Source organism: Haemaphysalis longicornis, unplaced genomic scaffold, assembly GCF_048455015.1.
Source record: "Haemaphysalis longicornis isolate Haplotype H1 unplaced genomic scaffold, Haemaphysalis longicornis Haplotype H1 scaffold_7, whole genome shotgun sequence".
NCBI classification, from domain to species: domain Eukaryota; kingdom Metazoa; phylum Arthropoda; class Arachnida; order Ixodida; family Ixodidae; genus Haemaphysalis; species Haemaphysalis longicornis.
This window is the reverse complement of record NW_027526422.1, coordinates 181,477,380-181,501,665: the sequence shown is the minus strand read 5'-3', so window position 1 is coordinate 181,501,665 and position 24,286 is coordinate 181,477,380. Positions and strand designations below refer to the sequence as shown.

The following is a 24,286-nucleotide window of genomic DNA, read 5'->3' as shown; positions in this document are numbered from 1 at the left end:
TATTCACCAGCGCTAATTTGCACTCAAGCCGCGATAATTCATGTTCGCGACTAGCCTGATACACCCAATAGCCAGGAGCAAAATAGCCAGATTTGAGCCACGCCTGTGCTCGGTGACATTTAAACGTTGTTGTACGAGGAAAATGCAGCATGCTGTAACGTGGACACTGTCGAAGTTATTATAAAACCGCAACCTAGCCCGAAATTGCCGCCGAAACCGCACGACTGCAGCGCTCGCGAAGAGAGTGGAAGGAATGCGGCTGCATCGTCGTAGTTGTAGACCAGATGGCGCCACCGCCGTTGTTGTCAAACAGGCGCGGCCAGCCAGCGCTTGCGTGCCGCGCGTCAACGCATGTTCCATCCAGAACGTCGCCGCCGGCGCTTGGCGCCTCCCGTAGGCGCGCATGGAGCTCGCCCCTCCGCGCCGACACTGGAAGCGGGAGCTGTTGGTCACCTTCGCCGTGGTAACGGTGCTGGTCATTCTCTACGCCAACCCGCACGAGCTGCGCAACACCATCGGCGGCACCGGGCTGTATCCAGGCCGCCGAGGGTCCCGCGGCAAGGATGGTGCGAGTAACAACAGCAGCGGCGGCAACGGGTCGCCCTTTCCGATCCGTGCCCTGGGACGCTTCAGACACGAGTCGAACGGCACCAGCGGCACCGACTGGGAGTCGGAGGAAGTGGTGCGCGTGCTGCTCATCTTCACGCGGGCGCGCGAGCTGCGGTACCTGCGCGAGAAGCTGTCCATCTGCCTCGGCTCGCTCATCGAGCTGAGCAGCGTTCCGCTGCGTCTCTACGTGGTCACGGACGGCCAGAGTGCCGATGTGGCCCTGCAGGTTCTCGCGGACGCCTCTGCCAAGGCCTCGGCTGACGTCTCGGTGAGTGCAATTGGAGGCGATCGCGAGGCCGCAGCGATGCGGCCGCGTTCTAACCGCATCTCCCCCGTCTCCCCCCCTTGCGCTCATCATCCTGCCCGGCCGCTTTCGTGCGGCGACCCCCGCAATCGCGCGTGCTGCCCTCCCCCCGCATGCCTAACGACCCCCCTGGCGCCTGCCTCACTGACGTGCGGGGGAAAGAAATATGTACACCGTGCAATACGGGGTCCCGCCCTCGGAGCGTCGGGCGGCCCGAGTTGAGCGGGGCTTCGCCGGGGTTTGGGGGGGTTTGTGTTGCTGGCGTTGCCGTGGGCGTTAGTCATCGCCGGGTGGGATCCCTCGGGGAATTCGGCTGCCGCACCTGTTCGATGCTGGGCTAGAAAGTAAACTTGCAGCTATCGGTCTCTAGCCTGACATTGTGCGGACGTTTCATCTGCCTTCGATTCGTTTGAAAAGCTCGTGGAAACAACTGCATGATGTAAATGATGCGCGGGAACATCAAACTGCGAAAAACTGAGCTGGGATAATATGCCTTGGGAAATCGATCAGTAGAAAACCTCGCCTGCCGAGCGCGAAGGGCGTACTTGCTTGCAATCGCGATACTCCCTGCAGTTTCCGTGCTTGTCTCTGCTGTTGTTGAGCTCAGTATCTCCAGCCAGATAAATTGCTTCTTTCGGCTTGCTCGTGTTAAGATATGCACTGCATGAGCTTCGCGAAGGCCCAACATACGTTTCAGTCACTGCATTTACTAGGTTGTGTTTGATTGCACACTGCTTTACTTGTAGTTGCTATGACTTCTTTTTGCATTGATATGTGCTTATGCATGCAGCGTTACGTTACTTCAAAAACAATTTGGCTCGTTGTGCCACTTATTCGTCAGGACATTGTGGAAAGATGTCTGATAGTAACATCAGTGCCAGCACCAGAACCATTTAAATAAACCATGGAGACAAAATGTGACCTTGTTTAGTTTGGAAGAACTAGCTTTTAGTAACTCACTTCACTTCAGGCCGGTGAGATGTTTTTGTTACTGCAAAAAGGTAAGAAGTAATAAATTTAAAAACAAAAGGGATTGTAGGCGGCCTAGTAGGTACGCCTTGGAGTGTGAAACACCGTGAAAAACACAGGAACACATATGAGAGCGCGTAGACAAAGCACTGCCGTGTGCTTTCGCCTGTCTTCCCGCGTTTCTTGTGCTGTTTCACACCACTCAGATGCGTAAAAACTTTCACAGTTTGCACAACACATTAGCAGTGATGCAGCAGGGGCAGCACTAAAAACCTAAACCCTCGTCACAACGAAGTCGCTTTATTTGAATTATTGCTTCTATCCAAGTGTCGTGCAGAGAGAGAGAGAGAATAAACTTTAATTAATCCAGAAAAATGCTTGAGAGAGGCGTCCTCATTCCAGGATGCCTTGAGCTCGGGCCGCGTCGACAGCCCTTTCGATCAGGCGCAGCTGATCTTCGAGGCCGGAGCTGGCCAAGGCTCAGTTCCGACCCAAACGCATGCATCTTAGGCTGGATTACTTGAAGCATTAGCTTGCTCCACTTAGAGCAAAGTATCAAGTTCCCAATGCATATTCGCGATGGTGCTCGGTGTGGGACAGTTGCTATTGCTAGTGAAGTGCCTTTGCCCTTTTTTCCTTCATGCTCCATGAATTTTGCATCGGCCGAGCGCATGCAGGAAAGCCTGATGATGATTACCAGGTCTGCGACGATCTCTGTGAATTAGTAGACGGAATCGTTGGCAAAGTGTTGGGAGGCAAGCAGCATGGAATCATTTGCATGCGATGGCTGACGTAAAAGCTCCTGTCGGTGCACCATCTACAGATTCTGAACTAGTAGACTTGGTTCCTGGTGGCCCCGATGAGGGAAAGTAGCGGATAGATGCAAAACATTGAGAAACACCTACTGTGGAGGCGATGCAAGAGAGCCTTTGTCACGAATTGAAGTAGTGTGCATAGGTGGGGACCAGAACTTCTTGCTCTGCAAAAGCACCCAACAGACCCAAAACTTGCTGCCTTTCTCTACCTCTGTTAAGGTTTATTTCACTGAACATCGTGTACTTAATACTTCCTCAGAGTCACAGCTGACGCGGATGTGCTTACTAGGCTTTTTGGAGCAGTCATGTCTGTCGAATCACCACCTGTAGCAAACTTTTTTGCTGTCCCGTTTGCTTCATTACAGTGAGGGTTTAGGGTAGTTATCAATGTGTTAACTGCACGTTGCCATTCGAGCGATGTGACCTTAAAGGCAACAGTGCAATCGCACAGTCATTTTTCTTTGGCGCAATAGTGCAGATAAAATCATGTGACATCATGAGGACCCAGTAAGAAAGCGGCTGCTGATTCTCAACTGCTTCGGCTGTTTATCTTAATAGCTAGATTATTGTTAAGTTTCTGTTAAAACTGGCCCCAAATGCGGCTGTTCTCAGTCAGGGAAGCTCTTAACGCAGCCTGCAATTTCTAAGCTGTCGTCGTGAGCTGGTGGGATAAGCCACAGATTTCTACAATGCCGGAAACTTTCTAAAAGAAAACGTCAGCAATGACCCTGAAAAGTGCCATACGCTCAAATATAACGTGGGCTGACTTGCATTCAAGGCGATATGTTTTTTTGCGGCAGAAACTATTTTTCGAACCTCTAGTTGTAGCACAACCTCTGTTTACGCCAGCCTTAAAGGAACACTGAAGGCAACCAGCAAGCTGATTTCAAATGAAAGTCTAACCTTCCCATACCCGTTTTGCATTGATTTGGTGCCAATGATGCCTTAAGTTAATTTCCAAGAAATAGTAAATCGAACAATGATTTTCCCTTCCTCGTTCACCTCCCAGCGATTCCATGATGCCAACAGCGGTTGCTGTAGCCACTGCTCCCATCATAGTAAACCGGAAGCAAGCAAGGCAGCTGTGGTGTGTAGCAGTATAGAAGCAACTGCATACAACACTACCACGTACCACGCGAAGGAAAGTTTGACATCCACCTAAATGCAGCCGTACAACTACAAAGGAAAGCTATACAGCTTTCTCAGAAACTTCGCAGTTGAAGAAAAATTCGTCCTGGTCCAGGATTCGAGCCCAGGACACAACCCTTGTGGAATTCTCCTAAATCTGTTCGATTACCACGTACCAAGCGGTTTGGTCAGTTTTAGTTAAACCAGTCCTGCTTTCCCGACTCCCACGTCCTTTGCTGCTCCGGACCACTAAGCAAAATGTTTCTTCATGGGACCCACAATCAGTACTGACGCTTTGTTGAAGATAGGCATATTGTTCTTTTTAGGCGGCGTGAAGCTTGGTGTTGAACCAACTGCTCGTGCACAGCACGCACCCTTGAATAGCGGCACCTCTGCCGGCGTGGATGTGTAGCGCCATCCAGCGGCAGCCAGCGAAGGCGTTGCATACGTCAGACATGGGCATGCTTGAAAATACAGACCTTAGCCGAAATAAGCGTTCCTGTGTTTTCTTAGTGCAGAAAACGCATGCGGAGAGACATAATAGAAGTGACCATCCCCACAGCACTGCACCAGGGTCGCACAATTATGTGGCCTAGTATTGCGCCAGGTATTGCACCGAAACAAACTTGGCACATAGTTGACATTTGGGGCCGCTGCTTTATCTATTGGCTGTGCTCCCATCACATTGTTTCTAGCTTTCCTTGTGTTCTTTCGACGTTAAAACAATGAACTAAAAAATTTCCAGCTATGTTTTTATGAACTTCTGAAGGCGTACTGTTCAAATATTTGTCACGCAATTGTAAGCTTTTCCGGTGTTGGTTGAGTGGTATGGTGAGTGGCGGCGATACCTGTCTTTGCATTTTCGATATTTTCTACCTTATTTTAGAATTAATAAATAAAATATTTAATGAGAACAATAATTACTATATTTAGGGCCCCTGCCTGGCGGAGGGGATCCTTGATCCAAGGTTCTCTGGCTGCGGTTGGCTGCTCAGTCCCTTTTCACGAGGTCAAATTGGAAGGTAGGGTCCTTGCTGGTCAACCACGTCGTCCACTGTTGTATGGAGGGGTTGGAGGTTGGTTGCAGATATGGTGTTTTCTGGCACTCCCACACCGGATGGTACGGGATACCGGGCGCTGGACACTTTTGCAGGTAGCTTGATAGTTTATTGGATAGATGGCATGGAGAAGGGTGTGGTGTGGATTCATGTGAAACATGGTTAAGTAGCGCGGTAAAGACATGACAATTAGTAGAGACCAGACAGGACTAGCACTAGATATCAACTGAAGTATTCACTGCACAGTTAAGAAGATATACAGGAATGGCGCATGCGTGAGCATGGCCAAAGCACCAAGAAAAAGTCATGACAAAGTCAAGTGGTGCATTTTGTTACGCACGTGGCAAGTTCGCATTCAGATAATCTATTTGTTTTTTTGACAAACTAATAGATGCTGTGCTTACACAGTTATCACTGGCTTTAAGGTGCACCACGCTTCAAATAATTTACGGCTGGCTTGGTCCTTAAAACAGCACAATATCAGTCAGTGACTTCTCGAAAAGTGGAACAGAGTGTGGAACGCCCAGGCAGCGGCATCACTGGTCAGCTAAATGGCCTCCTGCAGCGAGCAAATGAACAGCTGTACAATGCTCTCAGAGTCTGTCATTAATGCACTTGCCAGTCTGCCCTATATAGCATTTTCCACAAGGTAGAGGCACTGTGTATACAACACCTTGTTTGCAACCAACAAAGTGCGTGGCATGCCTCTTCTCACAGTGGTTGCCCTTTTTCTCGCCGTTCACAGCAGAGCACATTCGTGCTAGTTTTTCTGGAGCGGAGAACACATCGGCACCACATTTCCCCGCCACTTTTTTAAGGCGGTGGGAGGAATTGTGCACGTAGGGGACAACCACAGGCCTCCTTTCCTTGCCAGTTTCGTCTCGCACTTGACGTCGTGCTTGACTTAACGTCACGCAAAAGGCTATAGCGTCCTCGATAAACACGCACCGGGGTTGCCCCCAAAACCAGTGCGGTACACAGTGCTCCACGACAGTGCGCACCGACTTGGAGCATCGGTTGAGAATAAACCGAGCGGTTTTACACTAGCGCTACCTCTTGGGCTATGCGAGCAACTCATGAAAGCGTTGACAAGTTCCAGTAAAGCAGGTCAATATGACGTAGTGCTGCTACAAACTGATGTTTATTGAAATCCACCACATAACCTTACACATGCGCGGACAACGTACTCCTACTACACAGCCACCTACAAGCTGCTTCTCGTCTTCTGAGAGTGTACAACAACGCGAGTGCCTGCAGTCGTGGCCTGTCCCTCAGCTACGCTTAAATATGTAGGCCCTTCATGGTCACGGTACTCCGGTGACTGCACGTGATACCTCATTTTAACAAAATGAATGCAAAGCTCCAATATTTACTCCTACTGGCTGCCTTCTTTGCAGTAAGCGAAATTCCTATAAGGCACTAATGTTTGTGCGCTCATATGCAGTCTAGCCTTTATTAGCGCTTGTTCTGAGCCCGCACCATCACTGTTTGATGAACACGCAAGCAAGTCATCCTCGCCAGAAATAATATACAGCCGTTTCCGCCTTCATACGAGTGTGCCATCGCTGCAGCAGATGGCAGAGGAAGCCGCTTCATCGGTGCCTTTCGCGATGCATCTTGGGATTGCACCTCAGCGCTCCGTCGACTCTGTCGGTGTGCGATGAAGCAAGTGAAAATTGCCCCGCGACGGTGTGCACCAGTTTATCGAGAAGAAGAAGAAGAATGGCCTTTATTTAGGAAGAGGCCTGAGGCCCTGGTGGGGATTAGGGGGAAAAGGAAAGGGGAAGACCCGTATTACAAATAATGATCACATGACGTAATCGTTTAGAGTTCCTGTTCCGGTTAGCTGCAGGCACGGTTTGAATGTTCACATAGGCACTGGTCGTTGGTATGTGTAGCACTGTCAGGAAGGTTCACACGAGTACAGTCACGTGCATAAACACTTGAAAAAAGGGTGGCAGTCAGTCAGCCACTATGCAACTCTGTACAGACCACTTTGTACAGCAAAGTTTGCTACCCTTTCAAGGGTACAGATGGTGTGCACTGGTGCAGTGTATAGATGAAAAGGGCACACTGGTGCGCCCTGGTGTGCACCGGTGCAGTTTGTTGAGGATGCCATTAGTCTGTAGTCGTCTGAAGGTGGTTGCTTCATCCCTTGTGGTGTGTATTAGTGAAAATTGGTCTTTAGTGTTCCTTTAAAAGGCAACCCCCTTCCCCCCTCCATTTGTATCCTCTTTATTTGTAGACTGTGTCCCCCGATTTCAGTGACTGTGAAGCTCTTGTCCTGGGTTTCAGGGTACTACTGGTGAGTAGGGACATGAGAGTTGAAGCGGATACAAATTTGAGGGTTGACATGGTAGGGCTGCTCTTAGGCTATAATTATAAGTGTCCCATAAGAAGGACTTCTCCCTCGAACTTTGGTGTACCATACTGTACGTGTATTGAACTGAGAGGGGCAGAGGTTTAAAATATGAAAACGAAAATACATTCCAAACCAAGTTGCCTCCACCTGCGAGGGCCATTTCCTTTTTTCCCTTGCCAGCCGCAGTGGCTCAGTGCCTATGACGCTGTGTTGCTGTGAGCGCAAGGATGCAGGTTCGATTCCGGCCGCGGCGGTCGCTTTTCAGATAGAGGTGAAAAGTGAAAACTCCCATGCGTCAAGATTTCAGCTCACGTTAACTATCCCCAGGTAGTCCAAAATAATCTGGAGCCCTCCACTATGGCGCATTTCTATCCGAGGTGTAGCTCCAGTGCGTTGAACCCTCAAAATATTAAAAATCTTCTTCTTCTTGCAGTGCTAGCCAACATTGTGTACTAAGAATAATTTATTTGCGGTGGATATTTTTTTACTATGTCATTTATGTAGCTGCATGAAGCCCTAATGGAGTAACACAAAAAAGTACAATTATAAAGTGGTGGTGACTGCTGAACATTTATTTTCAATTTTCGCGCTTGCTTTATTACGAAACCATGCAGTAACTATTACAAGGAGTACTTCAAGCAACGTGTTTTGGGACACAGATGTAACATACGTATGCAGAGAAATATGAACCAGAGAACTACCTGGAATGCCATAGCTGGTACTTTGGTTGCACTGTTTTACTCAAATGCAACTGCAAGTTACATAGTTCAAAAATTAGCAGACACTTCAAAGGTTCATGCAGTAAAGATTGTCTAAACTGTGGTTTTTTGTAAATGAAGGCGAGGTGAAGAAAGTACCATCCTAAGTGGAAAACTAGCTTCCACATTTCTTCTGTTTTGTAAGCAAACATTTCCTAGTAAGATACCATTCTCTTACATGTGGCTTTGTGGCAGGCTGAATGAAATTCCATCGTTTCATTCCGGTGTTTTCGGTGGCACAAATTGCTTGTATTCACTGGCGAGGCGCACATGCAGGCAACCGTGTGAGTGTGTCGTCACTCGTTACGTTGGGCTCCGCAGGATGGCGGTACTTGTCCGTGCTAAACACATGACTGTGTTGCACGTTACAAACTCTACCTTATCGAACGCAAAGTAATGCCTCGAGTCCAAGGTGAGTGCGATTAATAACATCTCTGTTGACACCACTGTTGAGAGTCGGGTTGAAACGGAGCAGACGACGCACGCTGGTGTTTTTTTTCCTTCGGCGTGCAAACGCAGTGGCCCAAGCTGCGCCATGTCCGTGGTGCATCGGCCGTGTCTGTGGCCATTTCTAGTGTTGCCAAGTGAAGAAATTGACAGCTAAACTTTTCAACGAATACCAGCTATATTTAATCTCGGAATACGTTGTTCTGTAAACAAAAATAAAGTGTATACTGTGCATGCCCCAGAGCATAGTTTAAATAACTCTTTTGCCACTGCTACTCTTTGTGTCACTTTCAGCAGAGCCAATAATGGGCTAGAACCTTACCTGAAAGTCTGTCCAATTCACAGTACAATACACATTGGGACAATTGACCCTTTGCAGAATGGTCTGAGCGCTAGCGGAAGAGCAGTAAGCCACTCTGGCAACACTGTGCACTGCCATATAATACGGACGATTGGGCTAGCTGGCAGCTGTTCATCTTGGTGTGGGAAGCGCTCACAAAACAGGGACGAAGGTACAAAAAGTGAGATGACAAGAGGTGCGGCATTGGCACCGTGTTGTTTCTCTTTTTCTACATTCGTCTTTGTTTTGTGGGCGCTTCCAACACCAAGATGCACCACCATCGTGAAGGAAGCGAGAAGGCAGCGGACGCAGAGAGGCTGCTGTCCATCGTGGCGCAATAGCGTGCGCTTCTCGTAAAGTTGTTTTCCCCGTAAGTGGGTGGGAAAATAACCTTGCTGCTCTCCCTTTGTTTGAAAAGCCGCGTATTCTGGACTTTTATTTGATGAGGTGGTCGACTGACAGATCCTACGAGACATTACAATTTCATTAGAATATTGTTGTCTGTGCAGACAAAAAGCAGCAAACCAATGTAGAATTTGTTACTAACAACAAATATCCTACTGCTGCCTATTCGTTTAGACGTCTAGTTCTACTTGTGTTTATTCGATGCGCCCTTGCCCCGTGGTAGTTGCCCAGGTTGACCGCTATGAACTGGACTATGCGGAGCGCATTCGTTGTTGAGCGCTCACTTTGCGACTGTTCGAACTTTATAAACCATTCACGGAAAGGACGAAATCACACATAGAGACACTGCTCTTGTCTCCACAAAATGTTCCGAACAAAGTTTCGTTGCCTTGCAGGCAGCAAAATGTTGTCCCTCATCTCTCTTGATTGTTGCGATACTACATCTTTTTCCTTGTGTATGTCAGTTGGAAACTCTTGATAGTACACATGTAAAGAAGTTATGCAAGTTATAAACATTTGATGTATCTCTCACCTCTATCACAGAAGCACTACAATTCGTGCTTTGTGTCAGGGAGTTCATACTTAAATTGAGATTTATAGAAAAACAGGATTTTAATTCAGTTGAAATGCGTCGTGGTTGGTGCACGGTATGCGCCATTAACACCACAAGAGAACAAAAATTTTAAGTGCTAGTTCGTATTCCCGATCTACTGCTGTTGCAATGTCAAAACTAGCGCAGCGAAACACGCCTGCAGGCTTGAATTTTTGGCTGCACTGACATAACTCTCCTGCCTGACTGTTCGCTTTAAAACTTCAGCAGTCATGATCTGCACGTGAAACTGTACCACAAAACAGCTCTTCTCACCAAAATAATAAAAGAAGACAAGCGCTGTTGTGGTTCACATGCAGATGTCGAAACGTCTATCAGCACGGGCAGAGCAAAGCACAAATTCAGGCTCTAATTCGCCTGCACTGAAACAACTCTGCTGCCTAAATGTTTGACGCTAATAACAGAAGCAGTCGTGGTGGGCAAGTGAAACGCAGCTCTCAATCATCATCATCATCACCAGCCTGTCTCCGCCCACTGCAGGGCAAAGGCCTCTCCCATTAATCCCCAATTACCCCGGCCCTGCGCTAACTGCGACCAATTTATCCCCGTCAAACTTCTTGATCTCAGCTGCCCATCTAACTTTCTGCCGCCCCCTGCAACGCTTGCCTTCTCTAGGGATCCACTCTGTTACCCTTAATGGCATTAAAATATAGCGTATTAAAAGAGACCCATTGACCTGGAGAGTGCCAAAATAAAGTGGGACACGCAAAAGGTGCACGCCACACGTACCTTTCGCCCAGCATCACTGCACGTATACGTACCGCTCGCAAAGAGGTACGCAGCAGTGTGCCACAAGAGCACTAGCAGCCTATGCAATATAACCAAAAATATCTGTTTATGAGGCTGCAGAATAGCGATGGGCCAAAACGCACAAACGCAACATATGGCTTTCCTGCGGGACACTTCCTTTATCACGGTGTCGTCTCTTTAACCACCAGTGTTGCCGCCGCTGAGTGTTCAGTGTTGCCCGCCTTTTTGCTAAGGGTCTATTATGTTTTAAATTTTGTTTTGCTCTGGTGGTCCCTGATGATGTAGTTCATAAAGAATAAAGGCAGTGGTGTCATCTACAGGGCTTTGTTCAATAGGAAAAATCCCTCTGTTCGGGAGTACCACTGACAAATGTCAGTCAGCTCAGCTACTTTTCTTCTGGCTGCTGTACAAAGGTGGTATTTCTCGCAGTGTTTCAAAGCTCGAGCTTCCTTGAAGTGATTGTCTGTTGCAATAAACATACAGGATTTACTTTTTTATGGACAGACTTGAAGCTCTCTCGTCTATTATATTTTGTGTTCGTATACTAATGTCTTCCCAAGAATCAACCCTGAATTTTTTGGCAGCAAGGCATGAGTAGTGTATTGTGGTATAGATTAATGTGGTTTCCTTTTATGGGGTGCTTCTGAAAGCTTTGGTGTCACATAAGCGTGCTAAATTTGTTTCTAATGCGGAAAATGTAGTCTTGTCACTCTGCCACACTGCAGCCTTCCTGTAATTCCTTTACTGTGACTGGTTGTATGTAGCCTAGATTTTTATGCAGCTTTGTAACTGAATTGAAATCATCATCATTTATTCTACCCCTTAGGGCCTCTTGCGGGGTAGTATTACATAAGGGGGGTGCAAGTAAAAAATTCCGCAATGGGTGATGGTCGATGGTACAGGCATAAGCGTGAGGCAGGTTCATAATGAAATGACAGCAACATAGGCAAATATATACGTGCATGAAAGGAACTATAACAATTAAAAAGAAGACTAAAATCAACTGAAATGATCTGTGATTAGCTGCTTGAATGCTAAGCGGTCGCATTTGTTGACTATGGTTTTGGTCAGGTTATTATAATCTTCGATGGCTGCAAGTAAAAATGTTTTGTTGAAAGTTTTAGTTGACCCGTGTAGGCGCTGCAAACTTAACGAATTAAAGACACGGTGCGATGAACGGGCAGGAGGAGGAGGACTGTGCTGCGTTGTAAAGGGAAATTATAATATAGTTTGTGTAGAAGGCAGAGTTGAAAAACTTACAGCGGATTTCGAAGGCGGGGAGGTGGAGAAATAATTTAATAGTGCTAATACTTGAGTGCGGTTTGTACTGTGAAGAAATAAATCAATCGGCACGATTCTGAATCGATTCAAGTGAATTAAGTAATTTTAGTGAGGGCTCCAAATTGCCGATGCCTATTCAAGTTTAGTACATGTAAAAGTTTCATAAGCCAGTTTTCGGATTTGGGGGAGACAGGAGGTTAGGGGTCTTTTGATATAGCCAAGTCATTTCGCTGAGGTGGCAGTTGTTGTATGGGATGGGACTATGTTAGGCTGCTTGGTATGACTACGCCAAGATATCGGCATGAATTGGCCTGGGCTAGGAATTGGGAGTTTACCAAATACTGGAAGAAAATGTTATTGCACTTGAGCAAAACTGGCATGACTTTACATTTGTTTTTATTAAGTTGCATCTGTTATCGTGAACACCATTTTTGTATGTTAGATAAGTCATTCTGAAGAATATTTCCGACAGTGCTACTTGAAATGTGGCGGTAAAGTACACAGCCGACTGTGAACAGGCGGATGGTTGATGGTTTCGTCTGGAATGTCATTAATAAAGATCAGAAATAATAAAAGGGGCCCAAGTATGGACCCTTGTGGAACACCGGATATTACATTGACATGAGATGATTGGTGATTCGCGACAACAGTAAATTGGACCCTATCAGTGAGGAAATTTTTAGCAAAGATATAATTAACGGGTCAATGCTGAGAGAGGAAAGTTCAGTTACCAGACTCTAATGGGGGACACGGTTGAAGGCTTTTGAAAAGTTTAGGTATATTACATCTGTTTGAAAGGAAGAGTCTAGGTTAAAATGGAAATTGGTAGTGAATTCATACAGCTGCATCTTGCGTGAGAATCCTCACCGGAACCCATGCTGGTTATGAAAAAAGAAGGAATTTTTGTCTAAATGTGTTGCGATGTCGGGGTAGATTATGTGCTCTAGCAGCTTGCAGACAAGAATGTTAGGGAAATTGGACGATAGTTGAGTCTGAATGGTATCTTTCGGAGTGATACCAGTGTCCAGAGATTGGTAAAAAACGATTTTCAAGATAGGACTGGATATTATCTTTGTGCTTTTCAAAACTTTAGCGGGTATGTTATTTGGACCTCGGGCCACTTGAGAACTTAAAGTTGTCGATTATTTTCATGATTCCTTTGCTTGTCACATGATTAGGTGGCATTTGTGGGAAGTTTCTAGAGGGCAAAGAGGGAATATTAATATCAGTTTCATCGGTAAAGACAGTCAAAAAGTTTATCGGTGCAGTTTATCGGTATTAATATCGGTGCAGTCGGAAAGCGCGATTACTAAACCATCAGGTAATTGGGACAAGTTATCTGCAGAAGTGTTATTTCCAAAATTTCTGCTGGTTGACACGAAGGATGTTGAGTAGATCGTGACTGAAAAATTTTCCTTTTGAATCTTTTAACAGGGAGGTGTACTGTCGCAAGCATGGGTGATACCTGTCCCATTTAGCAGGGGATTTCGCTGATTTCGGCGTCTCCATGAAGGCGGATAGTGGCACATGTCTGTTAATGACAGACAGCATCTTGTTTTTGTACAGCTGTCCTGGAAGCAGCAGATTGGGAAAATGTTTTGTGAGGTATTGCTAGTTCTTCATTAATTAAAGGAAAGTTGACTTTATTTTAATCGCAAAGGTATGTAGTGGTAGGTTGCCGGGTAGGAATAGGAACGGAAAGGTTAAATAACAGCATCATGTGGTCACTGACGCCGTTAACACATTGAACCAATTTCACAAGTTGGGGACTTGATACTAGGAATAAATCGGGTCTGTTAGTGCCCCTAGCGGGCATTGTAACTGTTTAGATGAACTTAAAAATCAGGCATAAACCAAATTTTTTGGAAATGCGTGAATGAGTGACCAGGTTGATCCAATAAATACGGTAAAATTCAAGTCTCCACACAACAAGAAATTGGCACGAAGAAAACGGGAGGTTTGGTCTAGCACAACAGAGTAAAGTTCGCACGTAAAATCATCGTCATAATCAGGGGGCCTATAACAGGTGATTAGTATTGTTCTGCTGGTTGGACAAGTGAGATTAATTCGCAAGATGTCATGGCGGCAATCTATGTCAATTCCGGACGAGAGCACACTAGGCTTTATACACACCACGACCCCACCTCCACGGCGCCCAAGCCTACCTTCTCAGTGAATAATGTGCGGTGATTTCGCGGAAAGTAGTTTATTATCCTGAATGTTTGGTTTAAGCCATAATTGAGTGAACATGGCGAAATCTGTACTGTTATCTTCTATGAGGGCTTCTACAGGATTTTTTGGGAGGAGGGGGGGGGGGGGGGGGGGCATGTAGCTCTGGACGTTCGTAAACATTTCTGTTGTCTTATGAAAAGCTGAAATGCAGGCTTCAGAAGGTTTTATTAGTACGTTATGATGGGCGAGAGCAGGCTTATGGGCACATTGCGATTGCTGTGTGGTTGGTTCGACAACCGTATCGGTGACTGCATTGTAGGTGTAGTGTTTCTTATCGATGGCGGGTTCGTCTAAGTGGAAAAGCTGGCCGAAAGTGTGTAACTTTTGCTTTGTGACGCACATACGTGCTGAATAGTCATCATACGTATGAAGAACGGCACGTCCTTCAGTTGCTGCGAAGACTGGAGGATTGTAGATTTGTCATTGTAATGAGCAAACTTCACAATGATTGGGCGCATTTTATAGGCGTGGTAGCGACCGAGTCAATGTGCTCGCTTTGTACCTGTGTCATTGACATTAATTCCAAGGCTTGTAGCGCAAAAAGAAACTATTTTTGCCTCAGATTGGGCCCAGGTTTTAGTATTTTCATCTTTAATGCCGAAGAATAGAAGGTTTGATCGGCGTAGGCGGTTTTCAGTATCGTCGCACTTGTCGGCCAGTTGTTTTAGCTCAGAAGATACTGAAGCGATTTCTGTGGTTGGGAGAGGGTTTAGGGATGGGTTCTTACTCTGGTTTGTTTCGATTTTTTCTTTTTCAAGCACTTCGACGCGAACGAGAGGTTGCCAGCCAGCCTCTCCATGTTAGTATGGGTCAAGTGAATGAATGGAAGTTTGTTTTCAATAACAGTGCATGCAACTTCGAGGTGGGATAACTTAGCTGCAAGGTTTTTAAAGTTATGGACCTATCAATGGAATCGGACTCTGGGTTTACTTGAACATCACCCGATGTAATTAAAAGTAGGTTGATGAGGTGGCTGGTGCCACAGTATTCGAAAAGTAACTTGTACACTGATCTGCGACAACAATCAAGCAATTCTGGGGCACGACACTGCAAACAAAAAGGGATTGCTAGAGCGTACCGTATTTTCGCGTGTATAACCCACACCAAAAGTGTGGAAATTTCAGTGGCAAAGTAGGAGTGCGGGTAATGTGCAAGGTTTTTCCTTTAGTGCAGCTTCACCGCAATGCGTGTTGTGCCGTGAAGATGACCCTGTGTACAACAGTGAGGACTGCGGCTGAAGTGATAGCTCTAGCGAGAGCAGTGACACTGAGTGAATTGTGAGTTTCGCCTTGAAGTTAGCGTATTCTACTTGCTAAATATACGCTTTTTTCTGTCTACATAGTACGTGATGTGTTGCTTGAGCAGTAGGTTTGGTGCAGTCTATATGCGAGGATTTTTTTTTTTCTTTTCCGGCGGGCTGAAAGTGGGGGTGCGGATTATTTGCAGGGGCGGGTTATACGCGCGAAAATATGGTATACAAAAGGTGTGGGGTACGTGACCAATCTGCACGAGAAGCGAACATTTTGAGCAAAGTGTAGTATTGGGCGAGTTTGAGATTCATCTCGTCCTCAGCGCTCGTCCTGTGTGTCTTAGCTTAAGTCTTTGTTTCTGTTGCGCTGTATTGTTAAGAACATTTTGAGGCCATACTCGCAGCGGTAGCGTCAGGTAGCGTGCCTCCAACCATAAATATTGAACCATAAATATTCACAGAAACTCCCAAGGGAGAGTCGTCAGAATTTTCCTTCCTAGATGCGGGCGCCTCCATTTTTCTTCATCTGACTAGATGTCAGTGCCGTCTATGAAGCGACCGCTCAACCACCATGCTGGGCTATTAAGTGCTCCGTTCTTTCCGTGCTTCTGCTCAGTGTCCGTGCATTACTCAGGGAACCGTGCTGGTTTGGCGTTAAGTTAGCCATTGCAGTGCTTGCGTGTGTGTTTTGTTTGCTTTTTATCACTTGCGGAAGAGCACAACAGTGGAGTTTAGGTCCAACTTTGCTGCTAACATAGGCGGTAGCGACTCCGGCTGTTGTGCACAGCAGGTGGTGGTGGTGCCGCAGTTCCACGATGCAATCGCTACCAGTATTGCGCTGACTGACACAAGGAGGTTAAAAAAAAGTTTTTTAACCTCCTTGGACTGACATGACAATCGATATTGGGGAGTCAATAAGTATTTTCAATGCCACCTTGCTTGTGATGTGCACTGATCATTCATGCGCACGGAAGAGTGGACATCGAATTTGGAGCGAGCCCAGCATGTATGTTTTGCTGACCAGTGATTGCGATAGACTCTCCGCAAGGCAGTTACCCTGCTATTGACATCGCAGTACAATACGACCCTTCTGAACTTTTAGTTATGACGATTGCTGGCGAGTACGAATTAATTGGCCAGAAAAACAACACGACTGCACAAAGAGTCAAATTATTATTCCAAGGTTGTGATCATGACTGGTGGAGTGTAGTTGCAATTTTGCTCAAAGCCAATCTTTATGGACTCTCCAATTGTACCATGAATGCTTTAGACAATTGGAAGTGGGTGTCTTGTAATTGTAGGGCTTAGATTCCATTACAACACATAAGGACGCAAAACTTTTTCTTTTTGCGTGTTGCATCTCAGCTGAGCAGTTTTCCAAAAAAGTATTCGTGTATCTTGAGTGGCATCTCCACATTGTGCTGCCTGCTTATCCCGCTACCGACCACCAGTGCACAATGGAAAAAGTTAAAGGCCTGTTCACACTTGCTACAAAAGTGACAGGAATTCTGTCGCTTTTTCGCATGACGATTGTTTTTGTCGAATGGTTGAAACCAATTTTTGCCACCGCACGACGAAGCAACAGAATTCCTGTTGCCTTTGCTCACTTTCGGAGCAACTGTGAACGGGGCTTAACTTTTCATAGTGTATGGCAGTGTAAAGTGTTCACCTAAAAAAGTAACTAAATCACCATATCTGTAAACGTTAGATTGGATGAAAAGGGGATTGCTTAATACCAACCGGGTGTAGTGACCAAGCAGTGCATGTAATTTTAAATTGATTACGGGGAACCAGAAGTGGTGCAGTGTTATAGTGTAAAGGATAAAATCACTTATTACTTTTAAGGAGGTTCCATTTTGTCACCCTTGCTGCAGTTTTCCGCATGATAAGGGGATTTTGCTCTGTCTGCTTGCTGTCCAAGAAGTGCACCGAGCAGACATGAGTGTTGTTCGTTGGTACAAAGTCTTTGTAGTTTATCAGCGACATCCATCAATGACTCAACTCGGTGTCCGCTGGGAAGCGATGCAGCAGAAACATGTCGCAACCGCCATGCATTTTTGCCACGCCATGTCGCGTACATGTGCTGTCGGCAATTTTTTTTCTCACTTTCTCTGGTTGTTCCCCGACCCATGACTGCACAGTGCTGGCCAAGTGACATTTGTTCCTTCAACAGCATCGCAGCATAGGCTAATACAGTTGAGAAAGTTCCGCAAAAACTAAGCACACGGTGACAAACATTCTTGTACTACACAGCGGAACACACCGCGTAGAGCGATATTAAAGGCCAACTGCACTCAAATTTCACCCTGGCTAAATGCCTTCGAAATGTATAGTAGGTACCATGAGAACTACTGCGACGCGACCGGTAGCTCTATGCAATGCGTGGTTATTCAATTTCAGGCTCTCAAAATAACGCCCTTGCAGACGACAAAGCATCTGCCGGCGCGTCGTGCAAACAGCCATTTAGCGGAAGTGACATGCCAGCCATCCAGGCCGATCGGACTGCCTCGCAGCGGAAGAATCCGGGAAGCTCGTATTTCACGCCGCCGGTACGCCTGGCTTTCATGGCTCCGAGGAGGCTTCGTTAACCGTACGGTTCTCTCGTTTTCGAGTGTCGTCGCGACATCATGCCTGCGCGTTGTGCTGCTGTCCGAGCGCACGAATAGTGTCGTGCTTGCGGGACAAGCGCTCGCTTTTCCGCGCGCCTCCCACACCCCCACACGCGCGCGCTCACACTCTCCTCCTGGCTGGCCGAGCCGGCTGCGTCGGTTGGCCCGCACAGCTCGCGCCGTCAGGCCAGGCCGTCTGGCCGCTCGCGCCGACGGCTGATACGTCACTTTCGCCTGCCCGTAATGGCCGCCTTTTGCCCAGTTTCATTTTCAAAATCGTCGATTTTTGCTGGTAGCTTGCGCCGTAATTGCGCACATTTTAGGCGTCATACTTCGTAGATCGCGGTCTTTTTAGTCATACTATGCAGGAACAGTGATTTCGCGCGGTCGAAATTTTGAGTGCAGTTGGCCTTTAACAGCCCAGTGCGCACAGGCAATGCTGGTCCGCCAGAAGTTGGAGGTGCGCGGGTTGCTTCAAGATTCCTTGTTTGCGACTATTTTCCTCCTTTCCTGGCTGCTTATGGAAAATGGGGCATATACTGAGCTCTCTTAAAGGGATCCTGCAGCACTTACCATCGATTACTCGGAATGTATTTTGGGGTAAAGTCTATTGTCCCAGCAGTCTCGTCCCTCAAAAATTACAAAAATCCGTTCCCTACCACTTAAACTACGCGCGATGAGAAACCACGCATAATTGGTCCCTCTCAACTCAAGTGCGGACAATGCGACAAAAGCTGCGCACTCTTTTTTAGAGAGGGGGGTGACTGTCGGCGTTCTCTTTTGCAGCCTTCGATATATCACAGGCCGGGGAGTTTTCTCCTTTTCTCCGCAACGTGGGGGGGTCTATTTCCGGCCTGGTGCCACAAAAAAGCAGGCATGGCTGCCTGCTTGCAAGCTTGCGCTCAGGCTGGTAGGGTGTTTTTGAAGATATAAACGTTTGTTATCCAGTGGTTTGGTTGAAAGGGGAGTATTGAGTTCATCACTCAAACTCCGTGCACACTCAACGAAATGCCAAAACTGTGCGTACAGGTTCAGGCATAGAAGAGGTTGGTACACTGCACCAACGACGGTGGATAATCACTGGAAATGTGAGAAATAAGCCACAAAGTTGACCAGCGACAGCCAACACGACAGCCATAGCCGCAATGACATCATTTTGGCCATGTCAGGGGTGTGTAATGAGGAAAATAGGAGAGCGCGGTTGGTTTGTCCACGTCTTTCACAGCGATTTGAGCGCTCACCACTTCACGTGCACGTGTAATTTTGGCTCAAGTATTCCTGGCAGTGTAAGCTAAATCTCACGCAGATTTACTTGCACTGCTCAAGGAGTGTTGCAGGGTCCCTTTAATGTCTACTTCACTGGTGTACACAAGTGCATTGCTGGAACGACACTTTTTTAGGGGTGGTGTACACAGTTTCATATGAAAGTATGAATGGCCTAGGTTCTCTTTCCACCCACCCTGCTGTACACCAAGCCCTTTTCAATTCAGCTCACTGGAATAGGAAAATGCATTGTTGGGAAGGTATACTTTCAGGGGCAATATAAGTATTCTGACATAGCAGAATACAGCCCCTACGGCCTCTGATAAATAACTTTTATGCAATATTTCCTGTGTACTGATTCATCTCGTGTGATGGACAGAATAACTGTATTTCCTCGCTGAGTGGACGAACAATGCAAATGCATCAAAAATTGCATTTGCTCCTGGTTGCAGGCCGAGCTGCTGCACGAGAAGGACGTGCTGGCGCCCATGCAGGACCTGGTGTCCCTGCTGCAGCCCCTGTTCAGCCAGAAGGGCGCCTACTACAACAAGAAGCTCTTCTACCTCTCCATGGGCCTCTACCGGCTCTTCCCCCCTGGCAGCAGCGTGCGGCAGCTCATTCTGCTGGACGTCGACATCCAGCTGTGCTCGGACGTCGCCCTGCTCCGGAGGCACTTCTCGCTCTTCCCCTCGGGGGCCATCATGGGGCTGGCGTACGAGCAGCAGCCCGTGTACCGGCACGTCCTGCACAAGTACCGCCAGGCGCACCCGGGAACCAGGTGCGGCGACCCTGCCCCACGCGGCCACCCGGGCTTCAACAGCGGTGTCGCGCTCCTCGACCTGGAGGCGATGAGGAACTCGACCCTCTACCAGCGGTCCCTGAGCGCCAAGAGGGTCGGGGAGCTGGTGGCCAAGTACAGCTTTGTGGGCCACCTCGGGGACCAGGACTTCTACTCCCTCCTGGGGTGGGAGCATCCCGAGCTGGTCTACGTGCTCCCCTGCTCCTGGAACCGGCAGCTGTGCGAGTGGTGGCGCCACGTGGGTTACGAGGACGTCTTTGAGGAGTACCACAGGTGCGAGGGTGCGGTCCATGTGTACCACGGCAACTGCAATTCTTCCATACCGCCGGTTAGGTGATGTTGGCCGTGGTGCGGGTGGGGCGCTGTTTCACGTTTCCTTCCGTTTTACCAGAAGTGCGGAGCAGCGGTATTGGGCACCATCTGGAGGCATGATTTAAACATGTTCTTCTCACTCTGTTAAAGCAGGACCACAGATTGGCTCAGTTGGTGTAGACGGAGCGTGTTATGCTGTAACCCTTTCACTGTTTGGTGTTCCTGGCCGTGATGCACCTCCAGTGCCGGTTTGGTTTCGGGAACATCGGGGAATGAGCATAGCAATTTATTTAATTACGATTGTGTCCAGAATGTGACGTGTCAAAAGGAAACAGTGTGGGTGGGAAGTCGGCTTTATTCCGCGTATTTGCAGTTTGCTGCGCATGTTTCTGGAACAAAAGCCCTACCGTTTCAACGTCAGAATCTGACGCTGCAGAACTCGCCCTTTTGTTGGGTGAGTTCTTTAGGAGACGCAAAAGCAGGCATCCATGAAAGCAAATTTCTCGTTCTTTCTCAAGTTCACAAAAATCACAGAAGCCGAGCACGCACATTGGTCCTTCATTGTCCTTTTCGTTGCGTGGCTCTTCCAAACCACGTGAAATTTGCGAAGGAGGTTCAAACGTGACTTACAACAACAAGCTCGGCGGCCACGATGCACTGCGAGGTAATGCCAGGGTAGTGCACGCCGTCATGCGTTCACTCATCACGGGAACTGAGAAGACTGCAGTTCGCGCCGCACTCAAATTTTGCATTAGGGAGTATCGTAATCGTTAGACAATTTTGTTTTTTTTCAATCCAACGATAGTTTTTCTCACATTTTTGTTATTGAGGTAGTTTTATTCATAAAGGTTAGGCTGGTTTCAGCAGAACGCACATTCGGTACATTCAGTTTCCGCGTATAATTGCATAAAACATGCCCGCACTCTGTACTTTTGGCGAAATGAAAATATCCATCCCCATTTCACCATACACATGTATCATTAGCCAAAAGCTGCTTCACATGAAGCAGCAAACTCTAGCATGTACAGCTATAAATTGGCGAGGTCGAGTGACGGTAATAATTCCAAAGCGCACCACTATGGCAGAGTGCAGGTGTAGTTTTGGATGTATGAACAAAAAATTATTTTTAACGGTGGAGCTGTTTAGGGTTGATTTCCATCCATGCCTGGTGTCATTGAATACTGAGTACAGTGAAGTGGAGAGGGGAAAAATGCTATGCAAAGGAAGCGTGAGGGAAAGTTTTGAGGAGGCAAGGAGCCCACAATCAGGCATGGGGAATGCGCACCTCAAGAAAAAAATGCTTTCCGTGGGGTCAGAATCGAACATGGGTCCCTCGCATCATGCAACCGGCGTCTATCCCATTGTGCTATCATTGCATTCGGGGCGCACAGCATTTCCTTTGGGCTCGTAGTGCAGCCGTTGGCTTTGGACTTTGGCAAAGTTGAAGTGGACAGACGGGTGGGTGGGGAGGCACGCATTGTAGATCGGCTGTGCCTAGTGACGACGTAAGCTCTGATGAGCAAGTCTTCTAGAACCTTGTTGAGAGAGGCAGCGTGTGCTCATCGGTGTCAGTGTCCGATCTACCGATAAAAAGTTAGAGCTAGTGAAGACCACCAGCTCTGCTGTTTCCTGAGTCGTCGCATCTCAATCGCAAAGGTGGCCTTTTATTTTTGTATTTTTTTTATCAAGAAATAGGGGCAGTTCTCGAAAGCATGGTTGGAAGGCCGACACTGGGCTTGGCTTAGTGAATATGAAGCAGTAGTAACGCATGCAACTGTTAGTCTTTGCATTTTAAAACACTAATACACTGAGCCTGTTCCTTGCTTATTTGACGGAAAAGTAGTGCTATAGTTGTACAGTATGGTACAATCTAGTCTGCATGTGTTTCTATGGTATTTTACGTTATGCCTTTTGATATACCTTTTTGCATAACAAAGTTGCCAGAAGCACATTTTTATTCCCTGCATAATTTGTCTCATGAGTGAAATCAAAGGCCTTTTTTTTATTCTGTTGATTTTAGTATAGATTACAGTATTTTTGTAAGGTGTTCGCTTGAGCCGTTTGTTTTCAGTCCGCAGATCACTGGCAAGGCAGCATTTCTTTTTGTTCTCTTTGAATTAAGGAGCGTTATTTTGTTATGGTCAAAGCATTGGTGTATGAAAAATGGCATCAATTGTTTTGAAAATTTAAGCTAATTTCCGTGTTTGCTTTTGCAACACCTTCAAGCTTGGGCTAGAACTATTTCTCTCTATTTTTTTTTTCTGGCTCCTGTACAAGAAAATACTGCTAGTGTTAGCAGGTGATAAAAGTGTTCCTTGTACAGAGAAGTTAGCTAAAAGGCCTCGACATTGGCATATGTGGCAGCTTGTCAGAACACGTTAATTTACTAATTATATAAGCTTTTTTTTCCTAAGGTGTACCACAAGCTTTTCTGGGTGCCAATTGAATTACATTACACTTACTGCTGATTCATTAGTATTTTACATGGGTTTAATGCTTATAGAGCCTAATGCCTGCTTCTGGCTTTTTTTTTCCCGTACTGTTTATATCAAGAGGTGAGCCTGCGTGCAATTATAACCCAGCATTTCTTATTAATGTTGGTCGACATTTTATAACTGTCAGTTTCTCTCGTTTTTGCACGTATAAGAACAATTGGGCTCTGTTGTCATGTGTGAGTCCATGCTTATTAGAGCCATTAGCAGAGGCAAAATATCACCAGCTTTTTGGCTGTCTCTGTAAGTGCTTAGTGCTTGTCACTTTTTGCACCTTTTATTGACAGTACGACTCATTGACCGGAACCAAGAGGTGCCAGTAGAATTTTGTTCCATTAACACTGAGTTTCATGCAACGAGAGTGCGTATTGGGGAATAGGCCTACTTGAAAAAAATTGTAGTCCTGATGCAGTTGTTTCTTTTAGACAGATTTTCTTGAAACAATTTTCTGTTTAATGACGTACCGCATTTTATTTTGACGACATGCAAGTTCATCAACTGCTAAACTAACACGTTAATTAGTTAAAAAAAAATGATGTTGGTGAAGCAATGTGCTGATTTATACTATGTGTGGATCTTTTAATGTGTTTTGTGTGCATTTGTGCTGATTCATACTATGTATGGAGCTTTTAATGTGTTTTGTGTGCGTTTTCTCTAACATATGCATGCACATTTTTCGCTCAGTGTTTGAAGGCGTTAACGCTTGTGTTTTTCACGTATCCTATGCCATGTGCCATGACAGAGATAAAACCACTATCTGTGCTTTGTTCCTAAAAGAGGTGGTTCTCAAGGATAGTAGCATTGGGTAGCTTAGTTTCTTTCTACAACTGAAGGTTGCTTGCCTGTTCGCCTCACGCCTGATTTGGGTGTGTTCAGTTGTCTAGCTTTGCCGCACCGCTTCGGCGCGAGGCAGGAAAGGCTTACCAATGCACGCCGTGTGTGTGGACTAGAACAGTGGGTGTTTGTATCTACTAAGCACATTTTTACATTGCTGCAGTACTTGATGCAGGTACCTGTGGTCCAAGCTTTGTTAGAAGTGCATTAGCAGGACACAAATGGTTTCCGCTTGCAGAACCACCTCTATAAAGATGTCATTTATTGCAGAGGAGAGGCGTATATGTATATATGTGGATGTAAATACATTTGAATAAGTTTATGCTTCTGGTATGAAAGGCAGCTCGATTATTCATCTATGTTTTCCACTTGTTAATTTGTCACAACGATTGCTACCGCCAGAGGTAACCATGCACTCCTGCCTTTGTTTCTGTGCCAGCTTGCATGACTCGAAGCTGCATAAGAGAGCAAAATAGAATACTTATATCGCCGTCACTAGAATAAGCGAATTTAGAATTTGAACACGCAGCAGCATAAACCAAATCTGTGGGTTGCAGGAACAGGTGGTAGCGGTTCGTCTGTTTTTTAACCCTTGACGTTAACCACACGTGTTGCATGCTTGCGCAATCTCGAGCTCTTGAGGCACTCCAATTCATGCAC

The 24,286-nt window shown here is 46.6% G+C and overlaps 1 protein-coding gene across 1 annotated transcript; it reads left to right on the top strand.

The window, feature by feature from the left end:
• Nucleotides 1-212: 212 nt before the first annotated feature.
• Nucleotides 213-23,804, top strand: LOC144147302 (xyloside xylosyltransferase 1-like). The gene is made up of 2 exons (XM_077679400.1): nucleotides 213-877; nucleotides 19,642-23,804. The coding sequence occupies exons 1-2, from the start codon at nucleotides 404-406 to the stop codon at nucleotides 20,323-20,325; spliced, it is 1,158 nt and encodes a 385-aa protein (XP_077535526.1). The 5' UTR covers nucleotides 213-403; the 3' UTR covers nucleotides 20,326-23,804.
• Nucleotides 23,805-24,286: the final 482 nt, after the last annotated feature.